Source organism: Ambystoma mexicanum, chromosome 6p, assembly GCF_040938575.1.
Source record: "Ambystoma mexicanum isolate Mex_15411 chromosome 6p, UKY_AmexF1_1, whole genome shotgun sequence".
Lineage (NCBI taxonomy): Eukaryota > Metazoa > Chordata > Amphibia > Caudata > Ambystomatidae > Ambystoma > Ambystoma mexicanum.
The window spans coordinates 151,411,157-151,425,333 of NC_090935.1; the positions used below are offsets into that span (position 1 = coordinate 151,411,157).

Genomic DNA, 14,177 nt, shown 5'->3' on the forward strand with positions numbered 1-14,177 from the left:
AATGCATTAAACATGTGTGTATATAATGAAAATATTGTAATGTGCTGTAAATTCGTTGTATCACTACTCCACAGCAGCAGGCATCTGTCCACCATATAGGAAAAACATCCCTTGCATTCCAATTAAACCAAGTACCAATCAGAACATTGTTCGCATAAAAGATCAGGAAGTCACAAAGTCTGGCATGCATCACATCAACCCGCCTTTCTTGGAACAAATGAGAAGGTTGCTGGCATATAATGACGTAGGGTGCCACCCGACATTACTAACCTTTAGCCAAAGAAATAACTTTAAAGCATGGGCGCTGAGTACACGGGTGCTCCGGTGCCCGGGCTCCCTCCTGGTAAACGCTATTTTCATGAAAGTCCCTATTCTTATAATGGGACTTATTTTTTTGGTTGCCTGAATGTGTGACATCAAAAACATCCTTTTGCATACGACAGGATTAAAGCTGGATAACGGCCTCCTTTTGGTTTGTTAGCCTTTGCTTAGGGTAATGGTCTGGATGAAGGTTCAGGTTAGGTTATAGTTAGGATCAAAAGTGATAGTACTCTTTAGGCTTTGTTTGGGGTTTAGGTTCCTGATAGGTTTTGTGGAAGCAGATGTGATAAAGAGCGATGTTAGAGCCAAGGTAATGGTTGGGGTGAAAGGTCAGGCTAAGGCCATGGCTAAGGTTAGTCTTGGACCTGCAGCTCTCCAAATGCTATGTGCGACAATTCCCATGATCCCGCCCTATGGACTGGGCTGGCTAGGGCTGATAGAAGTTGCAGTACAAAACAGCTGGAGAGCCAGAGGTTTCAGAGCCCTGGTCTAGAGCCGAGAAAAGGATTAGGAGAAACTGTAGTAATCCGCAGGGTTATGGGTACAGTTCCATTTGAAGGCGATTTGGTAAAGACTGAATGGTTTGAAAAAATAATTAAGTGCATTATTGCAAAAGAAGGGGGAATTATTTTTCAAAGACCATTTCTATGCAAAGTCTCTCACCATAATTTGCAGTGAAATGGTCTATAATGAATTCAGGTAAAAATACTGATAGGGAAATTACATGGATCCAAACCAAAGGTGGAAATGGAAGCTCGGAATGGCTTGGTGTGTTATGGTCCCCTTAATGTCTCCCAGAAATAGCCTGAAACAGAAGCATTCGTGCAGGGTTGCCCAAATCCAGGCCTCGAGGGTAGGAAACATGGCAGGATTTCAGGATATCCCTCATTAATATTCATGAGCAAAAATGTGCATACATTTAGAATCAGTGTATGCAAATGTATCTCATGAATATTTATGAGGGGTCACCCTAAAATCCGACATGGATCCGGCCCTCGAGGCCAGGATTTGGACAACCCTAGAACATCTGGAATCCACCTATATCTGAACAACGGATGTTGGGTCTATTAGTCTTGCTTAGTTGTAAATTTGGTGAACATGTGACCCACCCCCCACCCTGGTATTTTAACATCTAGATGACATTTCAATAAGTCAAGGAGGTTTCTACTTCACTCCTCATCACTGCATCACCAATTATTTCCCAACAAATATTAAAATCTATCAAGACAGAGTATCAATAAAAAGTTTACTTCTCAGAAACACTATCATTTCAAACACTATGTCCTGCTGTACCGCACGGGAAGCTATTTAATCCTAAAATGCATGCCTTTTTGAGAAAGGAATGGCTACATTAAACCTGCTTGTCTGCTGTTTATGTGGGTCATGAAAATGCATTGCATCTGCTAGTAAAAGCAATTCAAATTGTATTTGCAAGGGTGGAGGAGAGTGTCTGCATAATGTCAGTATTTGCGGCCTGAATTTTAATACAGCACTTAAAATCCAAGGAAATATGTCCCTGATCTTGTAATAGGCTGAATGAGCAACTGAGGTTAAATGCTGCATATATCGCCATGTTGTCAGTGGTTTATGCTTGATCTCTTAACCCAGGAAGCAATCAGAGACAAGAACATGGCAGCAATCCTTCTTCCTTTTATTTCAGGTCAGACCAGACCAGCTTCAGGTATTCCAAGGAGAGCAGGTAAGCCCATCTCTACCAGTACATAAATTATTATGTTCAGAAAATGCATGGCTACACCTCTTCAGCTGACTATATACGTGTTGCACTGTGAGGAGAATCCAATGTAGGTGTGCAGTGCAAAGTCGTATAGGCACACACAGTTGGGGCACAGTTGGGTCTTCGGAATTAGGTGAGTGATGGAGCAGGTGTCTGCAACCTTGGGATTTCCAGATGTTTTGGACTGCAAATCCCTTCAGCCCTAATAAGCATAGTCAATGGTCAGGGATGCTGGGAGCTGTAGTACCAAACACTTGCACAGCCACAGGTTGCAGGTCGCTGTGATAGTGAGTTGGGTACTTTTAGGTGTCATGAGCAGTTCTATGTTCATGTTTTATAGGAGAGAACATGTCCCCGTCAAGCATGTGCCCTACAAATCACTTATGCATGACTAGAAATAAAGTTATGCTAAATTCATATTATCCTTACTTGGAATAAAAATTGAAATCCCTAATGGGCCTCCAATTGTTAAATGAGTGACTTGGGGACTAGATCTTATTAAAACCTACACATAGAGATTCATGTAGGGATTACATAACAAAGCCAAAACCGAATTTGCCGACAATGACCTTATCCCCCACTCCGTCTTTACACTTGGCCTGATGATGAAAGATACATCTGATGCTGGCTTCTGTTTTTGAAGATCCTCCCACAATCAAGGGCCCAGTGTCAACCAGGAAATCTATTGCGCTCTTGGTAAGAGAACTGACACCTCTCCCAGGTGGAGAAAATAGCTTCCCCAGGATTAGGGCTGGGAACAGGTCATTCGGGGCAGCTGCTGACACAGGGGAATATTTGAAAGGCCATAATTAGCATGGGAAAGCTTCTATGTAGCACAGACAGAGGTGGGTGGCAGTCCAGGGAACCAAAGAGGCCAGAAACCCGGAAGGAAGAAGACTGCGTTCATCTTTTATGGCTGACTGTACATCATTTCCTTCTTGACCCCTACAACTTCCTACAAATAAAGGACTCTGGTTATGACACAGCAGAGAAGGGACAATCTGTAACAGAAAACAGATTAGCCTTCAGCAAGAGGCTTTAAAAAGGACCAAACCCCGGTTGAGATATTAGTATATATGGAGATGACACCCCACTACCCTCATTTGGTAAACAAACCTTTCGAATTATCTTTAAAAATCAAGGATCAAGATGGAACTAAAGTTTGAGATAAAACTGCTCAAAGTCCCCACAATAGGATGAAGACAGGCTGGCAGCTCTCTCCATAACCCCTTCTGGATGCAGAGAGAAGAACTCGCTGGGAGGAAAGGTTACCTACCAATGAGGGCCCTTGGTAAACAGAAAGCCTGCCCATGAGTGTGGCTGGCCCCGCAAGCAGCTCTGAAGCATTTTCTTGGACTAGGAAAAGCAGTATAAACACTTTCCTTCCAAGGATTTGGAAAAAAGTACCCACAGTGTGGTAGGCTAAAGGGGCAGCAATTGGTAATCCTGGTTATAGAACCCAGGATTTCGTGATTGAAGCCACATCGAGCCGAGTGAGCCAACATTGAAATTCCCTTGAGCTGCTCACACAAATTGACTTCCCCTTCACCTGTGCTCCTAGCTATGCTGCACTGCGTCGCGCCACCTGGAGAATCCGGTTAAGACATAAAGTGCATGCCACCGCTGATCCCATACCTTCGAGACCGATGGGCTGCACCGAACCATCAAGACAGAATTGCTGGATTTGTCATCATCGAACTAACATTTCTGCCATTGGAAAAGCGATAAGGACATCAGCTCAAAACTGTCAAGCCACTACAAAAGACTAAGGTAGTGTTGTGAGTGGACTAGTGCCCCTAAAAAGTCTTTTCTAAGGGCTGACACTATGGCTCCATAGCATAGTCTTAGGTGGAGGTTTTTATTCAAGTCTTTTTAAAACCACCATCACTTTAGTGGTTTATGTTAAACATGCCCCAGCACTGCAACCACAAGGCTGTCAGACTATACTACACTAATAATTCCTAATACGGGTGAAAGCAGGTATGTAGTTGTCTGTAGTCTTCAGAAATGTCTGTCTTGAGTTGATTAAGCTATGTACAAAGTAGCACTGTCCTGTAAGACAAATGCCATTTTCTGGAGCAAAAGGCTTCATATTTCAGCTAATTTGCAAACCCTCAATGCCCTGCTGATGTAGCTCTGAACTTAAGGTGAACTTCCATTGATGGTTACTAGGTGGTGGTGTGGCATGTGTGACATGGCTCAAATGGAAAATACTATTCATATATATGTATATTCAGTGAAACTGTGTTAAAGGGACATTATGGTTAAATTGCACTAAGAAAATTCTAGGAAATTCAGTGAACAAACTTTGTTAAAGGGACATTTATGATGTCACCTTTGATGTCCTGGATGTTAGTGTTAGCAGAGCACAATGGTGGCATGAGTTATGGTTGCTTAGCTTAGCTTACCATAAAGGGCACATTTCTGGGGGGTTTTGGTTTTACTGAATTTCATAGATTTTTATTAGTGCTACTTAACAATAATGTCCCTTTAACAACGTTCTTTCACTGAGTTTTATGGGTTTTTACCAGTGCACCCTAATTTGCTACAACTTCCTAATATTATACTTATCCCCAATAAAGCAGAATTTTCAACTGATCTAGAAAGTTTCACCTTAAAACCGTGCCATTCCCCACCTTCTAGCAACATTTTTATCATTTCTGCAACTTTTTGCATCATTTTTTGTTCGCTGATGTTCACAAACGTGTGATGTCATTGTGGACTTTCCGGACTTTCTGGACAGTGTCATGTGATCACAAACACGCGCTCGGTGTGATGGCGTGTTTGTGAACGAGTGCGAGTTTTGCAAACAGTTCACGAACAGTTCGAAACTGCACTTTCAGCTGACCTAGGAAGTTTCAAGCTGAAAATGTTCCCTAGCACAGTTCCTAGACCTAGTCTTACTTATTTTCTATCTGCAATACAGGAAAGAACTCATGCTTGAAAGAATATCAGCACAACTGCTATTTAACTTCTTTCCAAGAAAACAGTACTCTCTATATACTGCATCACACCACTCTGCAGGGGGTAGCAGTTTCAAAGTGCTTTCGAGGCTGTAATCAAGGAGCATGAGAAACTCTACCCCCTAACTTAGATTTAATGCACGCCCAACACCTTCCTCTGTTCACCTGCCCCTCCATATCTGTGGTTGGTGCCCCTTCCCGTATTTCCCTTCCCACCTTACTTCCTGTCCTTCCCTGCAACAAATAAAAGAAAAACTTCAAAATCAAAAAACACCAAAAAAAGGTTCCTTCAAGAACCACCTTTCACAGTTAAAAAATAGAAGTAAAAAAAAAAGCTTATAGACTCCATCTACTTTATATTTTCCATTAAAGTAGTTAGACTCAATACAATTCTCCAACATTCCCATTAGCATTTCCTACTATGCTAATGGAAATAATGGACAATTTTATATTAGGGAAAAAAGAAAAAAGCACAGAAACTATTTTATGTCCCAAATACGTTTCTCTAGCATACAATAAGGACCATAATCGATGGAACTTCATGACTAACCAAGGTCTCTGCAGTCCCTTCTACAGGCCATGCATCATGAAAAAACCCAGAATGCCCATGCACACCATTGCACAAGATGGCCCTTCTACCCTTTTTACTGTTATGTTTGTAACACTCCATAATTGCTGGCTTTCAAACAGTCACACATCTATCCACCAATCAGTTCAGAAAACTCTACATATAACCCTATCAACATATTAAACTTCCACACACCAACTGCCACTTAAGAATATTCTAGACATCTTTTGCATCTGCATTTCCCTTGCTTATCCAAAAACATTGTAAACACTGCTGCTATAAATGCACATATGTATTGTGCAGGAAGAGAAGTGCATGAAAGGAAAGGGGAGTATGGATTGCCAAGTGCTGATAGGAGCCCAGAAGGAAAGTGCCAAGACATGCCAAACAGGGAGGTCACTAGCTACCGGCTGGGGCAGAGGAGTCCCAAGGTTAAGGTACACAACTGCTAGGCAATAGACCCGCAAGGGCAGTGCTGAAGTGGGTAGGGGTGTATTGGCGTCGACTAGATATAGGGCCTGGAACCTGTGAGGCTCATGTCGGACCAGGTCAACAGTCTCAGTGGCATTGGTATGAGTCAGCAGGAAAGGGATTAAGTAAAACAGGAAGAGGAAAGCAGAGTTTCCAGAAGTTTCCAGGACTTAAGGAAGCCCCGCTGAAGTATAAGAGGATCAGGAAGGCTGTTCCAAAGAGAGGCACTGGTCAAAGAGAGAGACATGCCTCCCGCTTTCTGTTTCAAAAAGCGTTTGACAAGCAGAGAATGGAGTTAGAGGAGTGGAGGGCTCTAGCAGGGCAGTATTTAGGGAGACAACGTTGGAGATATTGTAGTCTCAGGCCCCAAAAAGCCTTGTCAATGATACAGAGGTTCTTCAATTTCATCCTTGCAACTACCAGGAGCCAATGTACACATTTTAGGGCTGCAGCGATACGATCCCTGGGCTTAAGGCCAATGATAATTCTTGCAGCTCTTTTCTAGATTAGCCGAAAGAGGTGTAGATAACAAAGGGGGAGGTTAAGGAGGAGGCTGTTGCAGTAGTCCAGCCTACAGAGGACCAGGGCTCTAGAAAAATTGAGCTTCTGGGGCACGGCGAGGAACAGTAGAATGTCTATAAGAAGGTGAAGCTGAAAGGGGGCTTTCTTTACAAGCTCCAAATTGTAAGGAGTAAAGGAGAGAGAGGACCTAAATATGACCCCATGGTTTTTGTCCTCACAGGATGGTGAGAGTAGAAGGCCCAAAGAGGGCGTCCAGAGAGTAGGAGAAAAACAGGGCACAGGTGTCACAATAAGGAAGATCTCTGTGTTACTGGCATTGAGACAGAGATTGTTAGCCGCACACAATGCCTCAATGGCGGTCAAACAATCAGGGCTAAAAATGAGGAAAAGAAATTAGTTGATGGAAGTTTAAGGAAAGCTATGTGTCATTAACATAACACTGGACATGAGAAAGGAAGAAGGACAGCAGGCGAGCCAGAGGGACAAAATAGATATTGAAGAGCCACAATCATAGGATAGAACCCTTGGGTACTCTGCAGGTAGACAGTGATGTGGTGGAGTAGAAACGGCCTAGTTTCAGCTGGGAAGGGCAGTTGGTGATGAAAACAGGTCACCAGTCAAGTGCCTGGTTCATAATGCTAAAGTTATCATGTAACCATTTAATAAGGATAGAATGGTTGACAGTGTGAAAGGCGGAAGGAGACATCAAGGAGCACTATCCTCAATTGTCCTAGTATCATAAATACCTTACCACTTCAATTATATCATTTCGCCATATTAAAAATACTGTATACTCCAAATAACCCCAAATGTGTTTTCCAGACTTGTTTTCTCACTGCAGTGTCCCTGGTCAGCGGAGATGTCTGCAGACTTGGAGGCACCTGCAAACCCCCTTTTCACCTATAAAGCAGGTGTGTGTCAATTTTATTCCACTTCTCTACCCTTTTCCAGGCCTTCTTTTGGCCACCAAATAACCCCAAATGTGTTATCCAGACTTTTTCCCCACTGCGTTATCCACGGACAACAGCGGCTGTCCATGGTTCCAACATGACGACTGTTTCAAAAAATGATGACGCAACTCACGTTTTTCAACATCTAATCAGTTGTTGCGTATGATGTCCGTGAACAGCACGCTGACCCCTGATTGGCCCAGAAGTGTCAGCGGACCCCGAATCAGGAAATGAGTCCACGGACCGGACCCAGATATCACTCATTGTTTTTGACCTGCTTTTTGGCAATTTTTTAAAAAACTACTGGATGGATTTTCACCAAATTTTACGAAAGCATGCTTTTGGGGCCAAGACGACCCTCCTAGCACAAATGTTGTGAAAATCCATCAAGCGGTTTTGGGCTGTAGGCGTGAGCAACTTCTATTGTTCCATTGTGTCTATGAGGATTTCCACACATTTTAGAAAACCCCTATAACTTTGTGCACCCTTTAAGAAACCGCACCAAACCTCGCAAAATCATTCTGGCGGGCGATATACTGTTTTTGCAAAGTTTGGTCAGGGGGTAGAAAAAGTTAGAAGCCACCCAAAAAGTGCTCTTTCTATGAGATGAGCAACTTAACCATAACTACAGGGCCGTTACCACAGTCCCTGTAATATGAGCCATCATTATTAGCTCTCTACGTACCATTGCCAACATTGTAGATATAAGCACCCTAATGCTCTAATATGTATTATATATTGTGAGAAAGTTTCTTTTGCTAGCAGTAGTACAGGAGAGAGCAGTGCTCTCTAAACCTTATGCACCACTCGGCATACAATTATATCAAGTTTTCATGGGAATGATTGAATATTATTATTGGGACCCATTGGTTGCAATTTTGTTTTTGTAACTATTCGTGATGGATATCCTGAAAACCTGACCTGTTTGCGACCCTTCAGGACAGGTGGTGTGCACCCGTGAGTGAGAGGTTTGGGTGCAAAGATATGTGGTTGGTTCACCCTGAGTAAATCAGTGCCTGGTTTCTGGCCTTATGCTATGTGCACTTGTCATCCATTGCGGTTATCAATTGCAGATAGTGTTGTTTCAAGCTGTAAGAGAGCATTGTCTGCCATTTATACCTTTTGGCTCTCCTGCCAGTTGCCCTGAATCAAGGCCACTTTCCTAACTCCCCCCCTTGAGGTTCAGGCAACATGGTAAGGGGGGACGGCAGGACAGGTGCTGTGAGCCTGAGCTGCTGCTGCTGGCACTGAAATGTTAAGTGTTAGGGTTGAGTGCAATGGATCACTAAGAGTTCACTTGTTGCACTCCCAGATTCACTCAGATTGAATATGGGTATCACCACTGTACTCATTAGAGAAAATAATGACACCTGTTCCTCATATCCCACATAGACTTTCCTAAACACTTAGCAATATTATTAGGCAGAGTGTAGAATAGACCCTTGGGGGGGTGCTGAGATGGGCTACTTGTTGGTCATTTTAATTATTATAGTTCTTTTTATAATGCGCTTAATACCAGAGATTGGTTTCTAAGAGCGGGATCAGGATTCAAACCTGTGTTGCGCTCAGTCAACGTCATCCGGAATATGTCATAATACTAATGGAAAAAGACAAAGTACACACGGACATAGCTCACAAACCCTGCCCAAACATTCACTCTTGATCCGGGTCCCTACCAGCTCAGAGATGTTCAGAAATTAGGATTGCAAATTTGTCTGGAGACTTGGAGCTTTATCATTTTTCTGGAATACTTTTGTGGAAATATTCCTACATTCTTGAAAAAGTCTTGCATGCTATGTTCTGTTGTTCTTAAATTGATTGCTTGAATATTGGTTCTCAGGGTAAGATTGTGTTTTCTTTAATACTATCGGTTCTGTTTGAAGTCTGTGGACCCAAATATTCACAGGAAATATGGGTAAACATGTCTCAGTTTTCTCATCTGGTGTGCTTTTGGGTGTGGTTAGCCACATTTTATGAGACATTAAAAACCAGGCTTTCTGTAGTTCCCGGGCTCTCTGGCAGTTTCTTTGCAATTCATCTGGTCTGTGGTATCTCGAGTCCATAGAGCTTGTTCCAACTATGGGTACTTTGGAATACACCAAGTTCCAGAAAATATAGCCCTTTCAGAAGAATATAGATGGACTATCTGAGAGGATCAACCAATGCGAGAGTCGCGATCATATCACTAAGATTAGCCTTCACTGTTCTAACCTGTGAAGGGTTCAGTGTGCGACTCCATACCCTTATCTTCCAGCTCAGCTGTAGTGCATCTGCATTTCTCTCACTTTTTGACACTGGTGTTTCCTCTCGGGAAGGCCTAGAACTTGAGCTCATGAAGACACAATAACACCTTGTTATTTGCAACACATTCATCACTATCTGGTTCAGGCAGTTTATTGTAGTTTTTCTTTTTTGAAGAATGAACCCCAAGTCTTTAATTTGTTTTTCCTTGTTCAGCCAATTGTATCAGGTGATTTCCAATTCAGGGATTAACCTCCTTGAGGACAGTCTACTGAGATATCTTTTAGCTTAGGTTCTCTCACAGGGGTGGCTGGATGCCACTCAAGCAGGCATTAGACCCGGTTACAGCACAGAGTCAGTAGTGGTGGCAGCAGTGGCCGATTTGAGATCGTCCGCCGCGCAGCTGCTGGGTTCTTAATTTAATTGGATCTTTCAGGTGCCTTTGGTACATTCGCTTGTCCACACTGAGTAGCTATGTAGTGATAGATAGAGCCCTTCATTGGCTTGCCTCTTTTTTATCAGATAGATCGCAGGTGTTGGTATGTCCCCTCTTTGAATCATGTGCAAAATCAGTTTCTTGTGGAGTTCCACAGGGTTCTTCTTTGAGACCCCGGCATTTTAATCTTTATATGAAACCTCTGGCACACCTTATGAGGCTGTCTCTTTTACATCTATGCTGATGACACTCTGCTGATTTTCCAAGTATGCGAGGATGAAGACCTCCTAGGCAACAGGGTGAAACTATGTTTGGAGCAGCTCAGAACATGGACGCAACAAAACAGGCTTAAATTGGATGCCCAGGGGACAGAGATGCTAATCTGCTCTGTACCTATGGGCAGCCATGAGCCCGGCAATTTTGGGGCACAGGAGGTGGCAGAACGAATGTCTCAGTTCTGGGACACTTCTCTTGGGAATAACCCCCACCACTCCAAAAAGCAAAGAACCTAGGAGTCTGGCTCAATTCTTCTCTATCTTTACAGAGCCAGATATCTCAAGAATTTAGTGCCTGTTTTTGACTTTCGTAATGCATTATATCTAGGCCTGCCAAGGATTGCAGCAGGCAGACTTCAAAGAATACAGAACGCAGCAGCCAGGGTGCTGGTGAAAGCAGGACGAAGTGGGCCTCATTACGAGATTGGCAGTGCGGGAAGAAAGTGGAGATAATTCCATTGCTTCCATTTTTCCTGCATGGAATTATCACCAGTGGAATTACTGAGTGGTGATTCCACTGATTTTAGTTGGTAAAGTAGAGGCGCTACCTCCAGCATCAAACTGGAGGTAGCTCTTCCACTTCACTGCTAAATATTGGCATAATAAACACTCAGTAATTCCACCTGTGGTAATCCTGTCAAAAATCCCCAATAGGGATTTACACCACCTACCACCACTTGTAAACCCACTGGACCAAGTGGCAGTAACAGTAATTCCATTTGGCAGTATTCCAGCAATTCTACCACCAGAATACCGGCAAACTCGTAATGAGGCCAGTGTATTGTTCATCAAGCTTTATACAGTTGAACAGCTAATTTCATCAGTGCTAAACTCTGCCGTTACGTCCCCGGGAGAGGTTTGCGTTCTGCCTCTACCAACTTAATATCTGTGCCTAAATTCAGATGGGTAAAATGGGGAGGCTGCTCTTTCTCAGTACAAGCGACTCCGCTGTGGAACTTGCTTCCGGTGGATCTGCAGGGGAATGAAAATCACCTTGACTTCCGACATAAAAGGAAGATGTTTCAGTTTCCACCCTGAGTAGGAAATCCTAGGGTGGTTCGGGTGGGGGGAGATGTTGGTTTTCTGTTTTACTGCCTTTGGTTAGGTCAGTCTGTACCCACTTTTTCTGCTCCACGAATACAACCCAACTGAATTACCGTTACCGCCACTTGGTCCAGCGTAATTACTGCCAGATTACAAGTGGCGGTGGTGTTGTAAATCCCATTTTTTTATGAGTCCATAGGCTCTATCGGCTTTTGTGGCAGAATTACCGTGGCAGTAATTCTGACGATTTTGCAGATATTTTGGTGGAGAGTTGGAGGTTTTACCTCCAGCATGATGCTGGAGGTTGTTCCTCCACTCCAGGGACATAGTCATAGTATAGCAGAGTGGGAATATTGGGAGTAATTCCGTAACCGCCAATTATTTGCCGCTCTGGCATACTTGTAATGAGGGTGTTTGTGTGTCCAGAGAAAGCAGCCGGAAGGGTTCTGGAACTTCTTAAACCCAAGGCTGTGAGGGTGCTTCTTATGGTATTAAGCTAGATGGAAAATCCAGGACCATTGGTTAACCAACTGGCGAGTTTTTTAGTTTGAACACATTTTGTACTCCCTCGAGAGATATGGTTGTTCTTAGTTTCCCCTAAGAGTTGACAACTTTAGTTTATGTCAGACCCTACCATTTTGGTACTTTGACCACATTTTGTACACATTCTTTAATAAACCTTTTCTTAAGTATATCCCTTAGCCTGGCCTTTTGTGTGTCCATCACTGTAAACCACTTGACAGTGGCTAGCAGATCGCAACCTGTTTTAGTCCTGTTTCATGGTGCATGTCTGTGTAATGTTGAATAATTGAATAGTACAGATCTTACTCAGGGGGAGTGAGTCTACATTATGGTTTATACCTGGAACTTATTTATAAAGATGATTTCTTGTAGTTGACTACTATGAGTAAAGATGGCCCATGTATATGTTTGCCTAATTCCATTTTTATGAAATAGTACCATTTTACTATTTGTAAACGCAAATGATTTCTGATTGTCATTTTTCCTGTCTTTCATGATTTATTTTCGGAGGCAGGTTCAGATATAGAAGGCAGTTAATCTGGTGTTGTGACTAGGCTATTCAGTTCAGATCAGGTAGAAGTGCAGTGGTGTGTAAGAAATGCAACTAGAATTCACTGTTACTGCTGACCTAAACCGTAAATAAGGCTGCTCAGTTCATTGTCACTGTAGTGGCTTGTGAGGACAGTGTGCACGGGTGCACAGGTTATCCTGGTAACCTGACAAACTGTAGACCTTAGAAATATATTCTTATATTTTATTTATGCAGTGTAAATCCTGTGACATTTTCCAGTTGAATACGTAAGTAACACAAAGTTTATATTGTTGTTAATGGACACTCCCTTGAGGTGTTGATTATGTGAACAAACACGTATATGATACATAAAGTGAAAATCACACTAACACTATACATGAAATGAATGTGTTAAGGTGGACCTGCCACAGTAATATTCAATAAAAGCCCTGTCAGAGATGGATTATGCCAACAGCAAAGGTTTTATTCTTAGCCGGCTGGGAGACGTTACACAAGCCATAGTTGGTCAGTTGGCAAGGCAAGGACTCAAAGCCTGCTCATTTAAACACACTTTTATAGAAAATACAGTATTGCACAATAAAAGTTATGCTAATCTGAACCTTAGATTGTAACATGTTCTAATTGGCCATTTTACTTAAAGGTCAAAACATCACTTGTGTCCCATTGGACATAAACACTTCCTGAAACACATGACTCCCTATGCAAATTAGCAAGACTAGGTAGTTTTCCAAATTTCACAAAATCATCGACATGTGTTGCAACCTTAAACTAAAAAACAACTGTAAGTGAGACGCATTTCTTCAGACTTCTTTAGCACACTCTGTTTCAAGAAATAAATAACCTGTCGAGTTTTCTATGGTTTTAATTTCTTTATCTTATCTTTTCTGACTTTAAGCCAGTTTCGTTTTATGAGTCACACCACTGAGAATCACATATTCTATTTGATTTCTGCCCTCTCACTATACCCGGGCTTTCTGCCCAACATACTCCCTTTTCTGCACACTGCACTTCTCCTGTGCTTCCAGCACATTTTAAACCTTCATGGGATTCTGAGACCTGCAGCCATCTGTAATACAATGGCTATCTTTTGCTAACCTATATATCAGAAATCTATATTCTTGTTAATGTTGTGAGTAAGTAATGTAAGCATATGTTTATGTCCTGTGTTGCCCTAAATAAGTGTGTCCAGTGTTACATATTTCCAATGCATTTGCATTAAATATGGGCAGCCTAGCTGCCCCGTTCGACAATACTCCTAATGTTTACAATATTGGACAGGAGAGAGTAGTATTGGCCCTAACTAACATATTTATTAGTCTTCAATCAAATAGCGGGGGAGAGGCTGCTCCTCCACAGATGTCCTATTCATTCTGATTTACTTTTCAGGAAGTGCAAGAGTTGCGACTGGCTGCCATCTTGGACTGGCTGGTGTTACAGCCACGAGCCGCACAGCTCATCCACAAGGACCATCCCCTCCTCTCCACCATGGAGTATCTCTTAGGAAGTTACTTGGCTAATGTCAAGCGGCATGTCTTTAAGGCAGATGAAAGGTAACACGCTGCTGTTTATGATACATACCTAAGTCATCCCAGACTAA

At 42.6% G+C, this 14,177-nt stretch overlaps 1 protein-coding gene across 1 annotated transcript in view; it reads left to right on the forward strand.

The window, feature by feature from the left end:
* LOC138510706 (BOS complex subunit NCLN-like) overlaps nt 1-14,177 on the forward strand; it is a 426,819-nt gene that overhangs the window by 314,361 nt on the left and 98,281 nt on the right. The window contains exons 10-11 of the mRNA XM_069626473.1: nt 1,930-2,020; nt 13,967-14,130. Of these exons, the coding sequence (XP_069482574.1) occupies nt 1,930-2,020; nt 13,967-14,130 (255 nt within the window). The remainder of the gene's footprint in view (nt 1-1,929; nt 2,021-13,966; nt 14,131-14,177) is intronic.